Consider the following 12,500-nt stretch of genomic DNA (forward strand, 5'->3'; position numbering starts at 1 on the left):
TCTGGAAGGGCCCTCTGCTCAATGCAAACGATGAAATAAGGACCCAATTCTGAGCCCCATTTCTCACTGGGCCCGGGACAACTGATCTGTTTATCCCTCCGTGTCGCCTTCCCTGATCAAAATATCCCACCGAGTACGTCTGGACATCATAATCAGTATTGGCTGAGTTCCCACTTTTAATATGCTTTTTTTTGTTTTGTTTTGTCAAGTGTTAAAGCGTATTTTACTGAAACGTTGTTTTTCTGTCGGCTAAACAGCCCATATTAAATTCAACCTGATTGATTCTTTTCATATTCTTGCTGTAATTACATTTATGTACATGGCAGAGACTATTGCTTGTCTTACATCATGCAGTAATAAAATACATTTGTAATACCAATGCAATGGACGAGGTGATTGTTGCCTTTCACACTTCTATAGAGAAAACCCCATTTGTATGGATTGCATGTGCATATTGTTTGTCAAGAACATGCAGTGAACATAACCTAACTTTAACCTAACATAACTTTAACCCCTTAAGACACGGCATTATAAATGAGCTGTTACCAGAATGGCAATGAGCAAGTCAAAATGTATCACTAAAGGCCCTATGCACTCTCATAGTAGTGTAGCACTATAGTAGTTAACTTTCAATGTCTATTACAGTTTGCCACAGGAGGTACGGCGTGCATTAAGGGGCTACCCACACAAGTGAATTTGAATAAGATGTAACACTGATGCAATGTTTAATGTGCAGGCGTTCTTGTTATCTGGCCCATGCAGGGGTAGCCTGGTCCTGACCATCCCATAATACTACCATTTCATTTCGTATTCATGGTCTGGCATTTATTTGCTCTGAAGCGATTGTAGGAAGCAGGAAGTTTGCACTCAGTTATAGTTTGAAATTATTGGACACCTCTCACCCAATCGCTGGCAGTTACTCAACAACAACATAGCGCAGACCAATGGCTCTGGCGCAGATGTGTACGTCATTGTCACGAGCGTTCTCCCCCTTTCGTCCCCACGTGGGGGGCGTATTCGATTATTGGCTGTTTTCTGGGGGGGGCGTTGCAATCAAAATTCTACTGCTCCAAGCACTCCACAGAGAAGCACGGCCAGACTACAGTAGTGGAGCCAATCCTTTGGCGGAAGTATGTAGGATGGCTCGCGAGGCTAATGCAGGGGCCCCATGGGGTCATAATCCGTACTTGGGGCCCATTGCCAATAATTCCATCCGGCCAACTCACATACAACGTGGGAAGTCGCACCTAATGGTTAGGGAGGTAGTCTTAAGATCAGGTGGTTGCAAGTTTGAATCCCACCCTTACCTCTCCCTACACCTTCATCCATAGCTGAAGAGCCCTTGAGCAAGACACCTAACACCACATTGCTCGAGGGACTGTAACCAATGCCCTGCAAATAACTGTAAGTTGTTTTGGATAAAAGCGCCAGCTAAATGTAATGTAATGTAATGTAATACAGCCGTTGGCCAAGTAACAAACCAGGGCTTGACACTAACTTTATTGTTCACTGGCCACTGTGGCTAGTGGTTTTCCAAAGTCACTAGCCATTTAGACTTTATACTAGCCAGAATTTTGTTTTTTTAAAGAATTTTCTTTCTTGCATTTAAATAAAAACAATTGATGCAACTACAACGCAGTCTCACCCCAAGTAGTCAATTTCTGACTACCTTGGACCAGACGGCAATTTTTGACGTCTTGGGTATTCCTTCCACGTCACATTTTGACTATGTGGCCTAACCCTAAACCTATTCCTAAACCTAACCTCAATGACGTTATACAAGGGGGCGCCTTTGAGGACATAGTCAAAATGTGACGTGGAAGGAATACCCAAGACGTCAAAAATTGCAGTCTTGGGGTGTCAAAAATTGAGTAGTCAAATATTGACTACTTGGGGTGAGACTGTGTAGTGCAACTACTGTGATTTGGAATAAGTTACCTGTCAAAGTGGCTAGTGAGACTGAAAATGTAACTAGCCACAGTCCAGTTTTACCAGCATTTGGCTGGTTGGCTGGTGCCAGTATCAAGCCCTGTAACAAACGCACCTGATGCTGTAGAGCACGTTCCCGTTCTGGAAGATGCGCAGCAGCTTGTTGTCCGTGGTGACCTCGTGGAAGTTGGCGCCCTTCTCGTTGGCGAAGAACAGGTCGGGCTTCCAGATGGAGTCCAACATGGAGGGGTCCAGGTCTAAGGAGGCGTCCGGGAACTCGCTGTAGGCTAGCCGCGGGTCGTTCCAGTGTTGCCGTAGGAACACGTTGAGTCTGTAATCCTGTGGTAGTGATGGGCAGGGGTGTCAAAAGTAAAAGTAAATGCAGAGATGTTGTTCCTAACAAAATCTTCAGATAACTCTGCACTGGTTGGATAAAGTTTGTGGTGGGTCCTTGTTAGGTTTTTAGTGATTTTCAGTAACAACACAGTCTATCTGTTTCATTAGGTACAATGGAGTAAAACAGCTATGTACCGGAAATGTCATATGCTAGTGTCGTAGTGTCTTAGAAGATTCAAAATGGCTAGTAGCCCCCAAAACAGGTTTTATTCTCATATGTATTCATTATGTCTAACTGTGTAACTTAAACACTTTAGATTTTCTTTTGCCTAAAGACATGTAAAAGTTTTCATCTTTTACCCGTCATGTTTCGACTGTGACCGTGACCCCGCCTCTGATGAAGACGGAAGTAACACCATCGAAACATGTCAGGTAAAAGATAAAAACTTTTACATGTCTTAAGGCAAAAGAAAATCGAAAGTGTTTATGGTTTTATTTTCATGGGAATAACTGAGTCTTAATGAGGAGGTACCTCACGAAACCCTGTACTCTACACAAGGATGGATATCCCAGGCTTAAGAAAGTAAAAACCCTTACACACATTTGCTCCAGGCAATTCAGTGAACCAGCTGATGATCCTAAGAATCACACCCTTTGGTCAGATTGATACGCAAATAGTTAAATCACCTGTCTTAGGACAGACAGAAGGACTATGTGGCAGGACTTCTGCTGTCTAAAGATAATGCCAGAAATAAAAAGAAAAAAAGGAACCAGCACAGCGGTGTACCTGTCTTACGATCAACTAATTCTGTGCTGGTTGGATCACATTTGCATTGTGTTTTTTTGTGTGGATATTTTGTCAGTCTATCCACTTCATTAGGTACAATGTAACTGCATTGGTGTAACAGCTATGCAATATGATGTGCTAGTGTTGTACTTTCACCATTAATTTGCTTCTACTTTTACTTTTGACAGCTCTGCCAATTTGTCCACCCCTGACTGCATGTAAATGTGAACTATGAGTACATGCACAGGCCTCTAAGACTTAAATCTGTTGATGCAATACACTGTAACAAGACCATTCACCTCATCTTCCTCAACGGCAGGCAGAAATACCACATAATGAGACATACACGTAAATTGAACCTAAAGAATCCACCATGTTGACATATCATGTTAATATCATGTGAGGTCTAATTCCCTCTCTCATAAAAACGAATGAATCCCAATCCATCTATACTATACCACCATCTCGATGAGCTCGACCAAACAGAAGAGCAAGGAGAATGGTAGCCTTGAAATGACGATTAGAGACAGAGGCAGAGTGTGTGGGTGTGAATTAACCTTCCATAATTGGGGCGGTACTACCTTTTACAGGGGGTTACTGCCTTATAAGGTTCACATCCATTACGTTTACATGCCAGTAACCCCCTAAACCATTCCTGTCTGGTCTCATGGGACTAGTTTTTTAATGAGGTGATACCCTATACCCCGTATACGACCAATAATGTGAACCAGGAATCATGGCCGCCGCTGACACCTTTGGGTCGGGCCTAGCAAAAGTCAGCTGAAAGCCCCCCTCCCCTACTCAATACATGGGTTCTATTTTTGTTTTGTTTTAACCTGACTGCGTGAAACCAGCTGCGAACAACTCAACCTCTGATTGTTGGAAACCACTGTCGGTCAAAAAATTGGCTCACATGGTTGGCTGCCAGTGTCTTGCCCCTCCTCACAACACCGTGTTTACAAACAAAAAAAACCCTCATCTATACATCCATTGAAATGAGGCCCTAATACTGGGCCCCCAGTTCTCCCTGGGTCCAGAACAACTGATCCCTTTGTCTCTGCTCTGTTGGCTTCCCTGCCAGAAATAAAGGTTGCAAGGAGGGCTAATTTGGGTGATGTAACATTACCAGGACCGGATTAATGCACTGGCTAGATATGGCTGCAGCCTAGGGGCCCCCCACCTGCCAGGGGGCCCCCCGGATTGGCCAAAAGTGAAAAATTGTAGAATTCTGACAAGATGCAATATTGAAAAATGTACTGCATCTGTTGTGTTGTTGAGTACATTTGGTAGACATGCTGTCCTTAATTCCTAGCTCTAAATTATGACAGTGTCTATGTAAATTTGTTGTGAAATTTACCTTCTCTGGGGGGCCCCACAGCAACCTGTAGCCTAGGGGCCCCATGTCATCTTAATCCGGCCCTGAATATTACCACACCAACATTACCACCTCAGATTTATCAAACACCAGCCAGCATACAGTATGTTACATTAGAAATAAATTCACCATAATGAATCCACCATGTCGACATATGTAAATATCATGTGAAGTCTTATTCCTCATAAAAAAAATAACGAAACCCAATCCATCTGCACTAGGTAACAATGTTTAACATGTACCACCATCTCAATGAGCTCCACCAAAACAGCAGAGCAAAGGAAGGAAGAACCATAGTAGCCATTAACTGAACATGCAGCCAGCGACTAATGAACATGTTTAATGGCCTTTTCCTTGGGAGGAGATGGGCTGGGCAGGAGCATCCACACCGCACCACCTCCGCACCACCACAACACCACCACCACCACCACCTCTCCACTAACGTCCCTGTAACGTATGGTGGGTGGACCGTTAATGAACTGGCTTTAATGGAGGGAGTCATAGAGACGAGCATACTGCTGGGACCTCCTCGGGCGCTTTCTTCTCTCCTCACCTCACCCTCACCCCCTCACCTCCTCAGCTTCACCCTCATCCTCGCCCTCGCTCGTGAGTCGTGCCCCCGGCTCGCTCGCTCTGCCGAGGCCTCATCAAAGCTCTGTCATCGTGTGAAAGGGCAGCCCCGAGCATTCATCACCATACAACTATATCACCCGACTGCTACAGTCAGGGAAGCCAAAGAGGGGGGTGGGATGACAAAGGGGTCAGCTGTCCCAGGCCCAGGCATAGCTGTCCAGGGAACCAGAATTGGATGCTTATTACATTGTATATATTGGGTGGGGGGCCTTTCATATGACTTTGTCCCAGGCCCAGCCAAAGCTGTCAGTGACCGCCACATTTCCTGCTCTATCTAATCTAGCTCTCTATGGTTATACTGACATATTTAATATACTGTAGATACACTACTCAGTAGATAGCCACTTATTTTTACCCTTTTCCTGTGCATACCATGCTATATACCATGCCACTTCCATGACACCTCCAATGTGTGGGACTCTTGGTGGCCAAAGAAAAAGTAGAAGTAAATTCATGGTGTAAGTACAACACTGTGATGAAGCGGTCTGCACACTGTGTATTAACTCCAAAAATACTTTATTTCATTTAAACATTATGCTACACGGATCCATTGACTTTCACTAGCTTAGCGACATGCTCCCTCTTTTAATTTGTCTTAAAGCAAGGCAACGGCTTACATGAAAAATAAGACACTTAACCACCTTTATAAACCCCAGCCAAAGATTTTAACTGTATTAAGCCCCAAAATAGTGGCATACCCCTTTAAATGTCACATACTATGAAAGTGGCCCATTTATTATATAAGACTTTATATAATATATTGTATAGTATATTTTTTATTTTATATTTATATTTGATATAATATATTTATATAAGATTTCATAAAACTTGTATATATCTTTGTTATATGGGGGAGGCCCGCATAGGCTGTCCTTGTTACACATGCTGTGTCTTCTGCATGGCCTGTAAACAGAGAGTCACATGTTCTGCTGATCAAGCTAAAAGTTCACTCTCTCCCCTAAGAGCTGAACTCAAGGGAACGACTTAATATAAGATGCAGTTGTTTTTCGTCCTCGTTGTTGAAGATGCACTATGGAAAACACCCCTTCTGTCTCCACCCCTACCACCCAAACACTCAAATACCCATCCACACACCCAGGGCTGATGACAGCTTACGGTCGGCCCAGGACAAAGCCATCTGAAAGCCCCCCACCCCACCCCACACATACATACAATGTAATGAGAACCCAATTCTACACCTTCTCTGTCCCTGGGCCCGGAACAACTGTTCCCTTTGCCCTGCGCCCCCCCTGTTCTCTGTACCCACCCACTCACTCCCACCCCTCCCCTCCCCTCCCTTCCTCTCTCCTCTTAATTGCTCGGTAGGTATTGCTCGGAGTTCATTATTTTGCTCATGGGCCAATCATGTGCTTGTGTGGCCAAGACAGGAGGTCAAAGGTCAGGCGGCCCCTGTGGGACATTAAGGTATAAAGAGAGACGACTGCAGACCACAGCATCGGGACCCCTGGAGTACTGCAGGTCATTAATTAGTGTGTGCAACACTGTTTGCTGTGTGCAAGCTTACAGTAGGTGTGATAAATATCACTGGTGGTTTGGTGGGAGGGTACGTCTGTCTGTGTCTAGTGTACCTGTATGTGTGTGTGTGTGTGTGTGTGTGAGTCTAGTGTGTGTGTGTGTGTGTGTGTGTGTGTGTGTGTGTGTGAGTCTAGTGTGAGTGTGTGTGTGTGTGTGTGTGTGTGTGTGTGTGTGTGTGTGTGTGTGTGTGTGTGTGTGTGTGTGTGTGTGTGTGTGTGTGTGTGTGTGTGTGTGTGTGTGAGAGAGAGAGAGAGTCTAGTGTGTGTGAGTCTAGTGTGTGTGCGTCTAGTGTGTGTGAGTGTGTGTGTGTGTGTGTGTGTGTCTAGTGTGTGTGTGTGTGTGTGAGTCTAGTGTGTGTGTGTGTGTGTGTGTGTGTGTGTGTGTGTGTGTGAGTCTAGTGTGCGTGTGTGTGTGTTTGAGGGGAATTATTCATGTTCAGAGTTTGGCTTACCATGGTTGTTTCTGTGATGGACCCAAAGCTGTTGATGAATATATTACAGGTGACATTAACAGGAGGACCTGAGAAAACAAAAAGCAAAAATGAAAACTGTATTTTATTTGACTCGACAATTGACATAATATGCTTCAGTTGCAAAATGGAAAGTCGTTTGTCAATACCACAAATGGAGACAGTGAGAGAACTGCGACACAATATAAACCCATGATAAGTTTGTGCTGTCAACAGAATTGACTTTCCTTGTTTCAAAACAACAAATACATTATTATGTTTGGCTTCTAGTGGTGTCAACAATGATCGATTCGGCGATCCGAATCGATGCGGGGCATGGATGATCCAGAATCGATCCGGCAAGTTCCAGAATCGATCCGGCAATTTTTTTAAGTTTCAATTACTTCCATGGATATTTTGGGAGCAAATGAATGTTAAATTAAATAAAAGCACTTCAAAACATTGCAAGACAGATACAGACTGATACAGAAAACAGCCAATAAATTGTTGCTCAGTATCTGACTACTTGTATTGCCTCATCATGACTGATTAAACATTTGCTTTGCTTTCAGTAGAAATGTAATGCATTGCAATGCATTGTAGAATTGGATCGGATCGGATCGGATCGCATAGAATCGGATCGAATCGAATCGCTACCTCCCGAATCGTGATCGAATCGGATCGTGAGGGCAGTGCCGATCCACACCACTATTGGCTTCACAGCATTGAAATAAAGCTTCAACACTTTCATGGCGTTATTACGTAGTAATACATATGTGACTAACACTGTGATTCAAGTTTACATCTATACCTTATAATCAACAGTGAAAATGGTGTTTTGCATAACAACAATTAAAGTAGAGGCAATTCTTTATTTGGGGTGTCTACTTAGTGTATCTTTATCTAAATATGTAATATTGTGTGTTTGCAATATCTAACTCTTTTTTAAAAAGATTTTCTGGGGTCTTCTACGCCTTTATTTTGTGACAGGACTGCTGGAAAGTAACAGAAAATGAGTTAGGAGAGAGAGACAGGGAAGGTTCAGCAAAAGACCTCAGGCCGGAATCGTACCCGGGTCGCTAGTGTAGCAGTTCAGCCGATTCAGTCATGGCTGGGCCCACTATCTAACCCTAAAGGGCTCTGCATACTTCACGTGCGCACTTTGGCGCGTTTGGCGCGAGAACCATTAATGACGTCATCACTTGCGCCAGACTATTCATACTTCAAAAGCGCCATTAACAGGCTTTCGCTCGCATTTTCGGAAGTGCCCTCTGCTGTTCATGAGAGAAACGGCAGTATCTTTCGCAACTCGCAGCATGAGTTCTACGGATGTATAAAATAGAAAGCCAAACACGGCTGCTGTAGGGCTACTGAACGTCTGACTTGTGACTTACCACATTGAAACATAGATTTTTGTTGTAGCCTACATTGCCAGATCATTCCAAGACCATGTGAGAGCATTGTTCTGGCGGCAGAATATATAAATAGATCACCAAACACAACGTGCTTCTGAACAAAGTAAACAATTGTTTCAACAACAATGAACAACATTAAGGGAGAAGATAAAATAACTTTTTATTTTCCTCAAAATGATGCAGAATCCATTCTGTAGTAGTCTACAGTAGCTGTAGCCTCTCTTCACAACTCCTGCTTTGTCTGCCAGTGCCTACCTACATGGTCGCTGGTGGCGCACGCCAAGTTACAAAAAATGTGGGGTGCACGAACTCGCGCCACGGCAGCTCGCGCCACGGCGTGTGACGTCATTTTGGGTCGCGAGTGAGGTCACGAGTGAAGTATGAAGGAGGCTAGCGCCAGTCACTCACGCCAAGTATGAATCCGCCTTAAGGGCCAAAACATACCAAGGCGGAATGGAACGGTCGCGGGACGAACGTGGTCTTTTTGCTTAGTTTCGGCAGGTATGTTTTTCTCTGCCTTTCACACAGCGTCGGCGTGCGCGGCCAGTCCTGTTCAAAACCCTCTCCACAGCCAAAGCTAGCATGCTACTCTGCCATTCATTTGAATGAGACACCGCCGGTCGCCGGCGTGAAAAAGTTCTATTTTCCAAATGCAGCGCGGCGCGGAGCCACTGACGCTCGACTACCGCCGGTTGGTGTGTAAGGACAGATATGTTTCAATGTATTTTCACCGACGCCGGTAAAAAACGCGGCCGTTCCGCGACGCTTTACCGCCCTGGTGTGTAAGACCCCTAACCCTAAACCTAACCCTAAACCGTAACCCTAATCCTAAGGCACAGTGCATTACATGCTACCTGAGGTAACCCGTACAGACAGTACTCCTTGTTTTGGTAATACACTACATGTATTTTAGGGCCTTTAGTTTTATGCCTTTACTCGATAGGACAGTGTAAGATGGTGACAGGGCGCTTGTGACTGAGGAACCCTGAGCATTGTACCATCCCACCGCATTGCTCCCTTTCGTGCGCTATTGGGGGCTGCCCCTTGCACAGGTGAGGCATTAATGCAATTTCGTTTTGTGCAGTGTGCAGTGTTCACTTGTGTGCTGTGGAGTGCTCTGTCACAATGACAATGGGAGTTGGAATTTCCCAGTTGGGCTTTCACTTTTCACTTTTGTACTTACGTAAGATGGTGACAGGAAGCCAGTGGGAGAGAGAGATGGTGGAGGATAAGGAAATAAACCCCAGGCCGGAATTGAAGCCATGGCCGGGGCCTGTTACATACTTTCTTAAAAGTGTGCACAGTTAATGTCACAGGGAAAGTAGAATTAAGTGTAACCTTACACAGAAATGATTTAATTACGCCACCACTGAAAGTGCTTACCAAGTGCGTCACCCACGAGTGCTCTGGCTGATTATCTTGTAAGTCCAGAGCACTACGCTGTGGTGGCTTTAAATGCTTCACTGAGGTACAGTAAGGACACAAGAGCTATAGCTGTATGTGCCAGTCTCCTATTCCCCATAGAATTGCATGATTCCTGAGGCGCAAGCACACTTCAGCTAAAGCTTTAGACGGATGCCAAACTACTATCATCCTTTATCTCATTTTGAGTCAATCCCAATCAAAAGTGTCACGGCTATTAACCCTCAACGTTGCCTATATATGGTGGCAAATCTGCAGAACATTGTTAAAGAGAAAATGCTCTGGCTGGCTGGTTATTTTAAGTCCAGAGCACTGGTGGATTTACATGCTTCCTAAGCTAAAGGCTAAAGCTAAAAGATAAAGCTATATTATGTGCCAGTCTCCGATAGTCCTTCACCTCACTTTGCCTCAAACACCATCAAAAAGTGGCATGGCCATTAACACTTAACGGTCGCCTTCTGACCTATATGTGGCAGATTAACACTGGGATGCGACTGGATTAAAGAGCCTGGAGCATGAGAATTGAGTAAGTCAGAGGGCCTGCCTGCCTGCCTGCCTGCCTGGCCTGCTGCTACACACCAGTGCCATGATCCCCCACAGGCAATGTTGCCAGATGTGTCTGATCAAATCAAGCCCAAAAGGTTCTCAAAAAACGCTAAAATGCACTGAATTCCGCCCAATTTCAACAAATTGCATTGATTTCTATGGGCACAAAATTGCAGGGGAAAAAAACAAATGGCCAATTTTTTCCGTTTTTACCCGCAGACGGCCATCCCAAGTAGCCCAATTGGGCAACACTGCCCCCATAGGCCCGAGAGGTGCTATAAGATGTACACTATGCAGGATGAAGAGATCTGCCTGGGCCCTCTGTGTTTTGATGTGCTTAGCAATGGAACATAACGCTAAGCGGAGCATCACCGCCGAGGGTTTATCAGCAGAATGCAGAGGGATCAACGCAGCGGATTTCAGTGGGGGGGGGGAACAAACGCTTGTCTGACTTGTCTGCCTACCAAATGGACACTTTGAATGTGATCCGGGGTGTAAGCGAAAAGCCATCTCGGCTTTGCATATGATACATTGTTTAAGACGTTGGCCTCGCTAGTATAAAAAATGCCTGAAACGCTGGCTGGGAAATGTGCTACATTGTCAAATCATAATACAAAAAAAAGAAAAAAAAACACACAGGTCTTCTAAAGGTTGTCTTCAATCAGTTGTAATGAATGAAGACATAAAGTGGTAAGGGAGTGCATGAAAAAGAGGCATAAAAAAGATCAAAGTGAATACTTAGTCACGACAACTTTCTGCAATCACCTTTGAAGTTGGGTCTGATGCGGGCGTCGTAGCCCGAAGTCCGGCCCATTAGTTTGTCAAGGAAGTCAGATGGGGACGTGGGCTTCTGGGCTTTGGAGACGCCAGGTCTGCAGAGAAAAAAGACAGACAGAGCGAGAGACACAGAGAGAGAGAGAGAGAGAGAGAGAGAGAGAGAGAGAGAGAGAGATAGGGAGAGAGACAGAGAGCATAAGACATGTTTAAGTTCAAGTGTATAATTAAGTACATGAAACCGCGTAGCACAGAAACATGGATGGTATACGTACATGTAGATGCCTGCAAAGTACCAGACACAGGGGGAAAAAAAGCTTGCAGCTTTTCACACTTCAAGTTCAAACGCAACAAACATATCCTTGATGATAAGAAACGGGCAGCTTTACTCTGAGTCTGTGCTACATGTAAATGTTTGATCAGATGAAATTGCTGTGCTGCTGGGATGTGCCAATTAAGTGGCTGAAACCCTTTTGAAATGTTTCACTACAGCAACATGGATAGAGACATTTCGATAACACAGATAAAAAGACACATACAAAAACACCTCAAATCCCATTCCAGCCTGGCTGCACCCAACACATATAGACACTCAGAACCACGAGCAACTGAGTGAAAGAGATGATGTGAACAGCGTGAGTGAGTAAGCGATGGAGCAAGGTGAAAGGTGAAAGTGCCATTGTTACAAATCTTCAAAGTGCTATGATACAAAATTTCTCGTGAGGGGGCCCCTCCTAAAAAGTTTGAAAAGAAAAAGAACAGTCCCCCAGCTCCTCTTTACCTAGTAGGGCCCCCAAATACCTCGAAACGCCCCTGCTCAGAGCAGAGTCATCCCAGTGCGTTGTGGTGGCTCTGTGCTCAAAGGCTACGTGTGGATAACTTTACAACAGTACATTATATTACTCAAAAGACTTAAGATGTAGGTTTTTTGTCACTATGTTTTGTCACTATTTTGTAGCTTCAAGGCATTGGGTCTATTTGAGGCAACGTTTCGATCATCTAATAAATGAAGTCTTTTGCAAGCAGTGTGCAGATCCTTTCCCGCTCCTACATGTGACAGTTTTTTTATTTGGCACCTGCTGATGTTTTTTTGCTAGATGTGCGCACTTTCCACTACACTCTATTGCGTCTGTTTGACAAAACATTTGAATCCCTTAACGCACATCGTTCCACCAGTGGAATGCTGTGATAGTCCGTAGTGAAAAAACGCAACTACCCTAGTACGTACATCACTATGGCAGGGCCTTTAGCAATTAAACTTCGACTTTTTTCGCACACCTCAGCTGGCAGGTGCGTCGG

At 44.6% G+C, this 12,500-nt stretch overlaps 1 protein-coding gene across 1 annotated transcript in view; it reads right to left on the bottom strand.

The window, feature by feature from the left end:
* The window catches only part of glra4a (glycine receptor, alpha 4a), a 53,665-nt gene extending 42,372 nt beyond the window's left edge, over window positions 1–11,293 (bottom strand). Inside the window, exons 1-3 of the mRNA XM_063189789.1 lie at window positions 11,193–11,293; window positions 7,048–7,115; window positions 2,045–2,268 (exon numbers count right to left, since the gene is read on the bottom strand). Coding sequence (XP_063045859.1) covers window positions 2,045–2,268; window positions 7,048–7,115; window positions 11,193–11,241 — 341 coding nt within the window. The 5' untranslated portion in view covers window positions 11,242–11,293. The remainder of the gene's footprint in view (window positions 1–2,044; window positions 2,269–7,047; window positions 7,116–11,192) is intronic.
* Between the last annotated feature and the right edge of the window lie 1,207 nt (window positions 11,294–12,500).

Source organism: Engraulis encrasicolus, chromosome 23 (assembly GCF_034702125.1).
Source record: "Engraulis encrasicolus isolate BLACKSEA-1 chromosome 23, IST_EnEncr_1.0, whole genome shotgun sequence".
In the NCBI taxonomy this organism is placed as follows: Eukaryota; Metazoa; Chordata; class Actinopteri; order Clupeiformes; family Engraulidae; genus Engraulis; species Engraulis encrasicolus.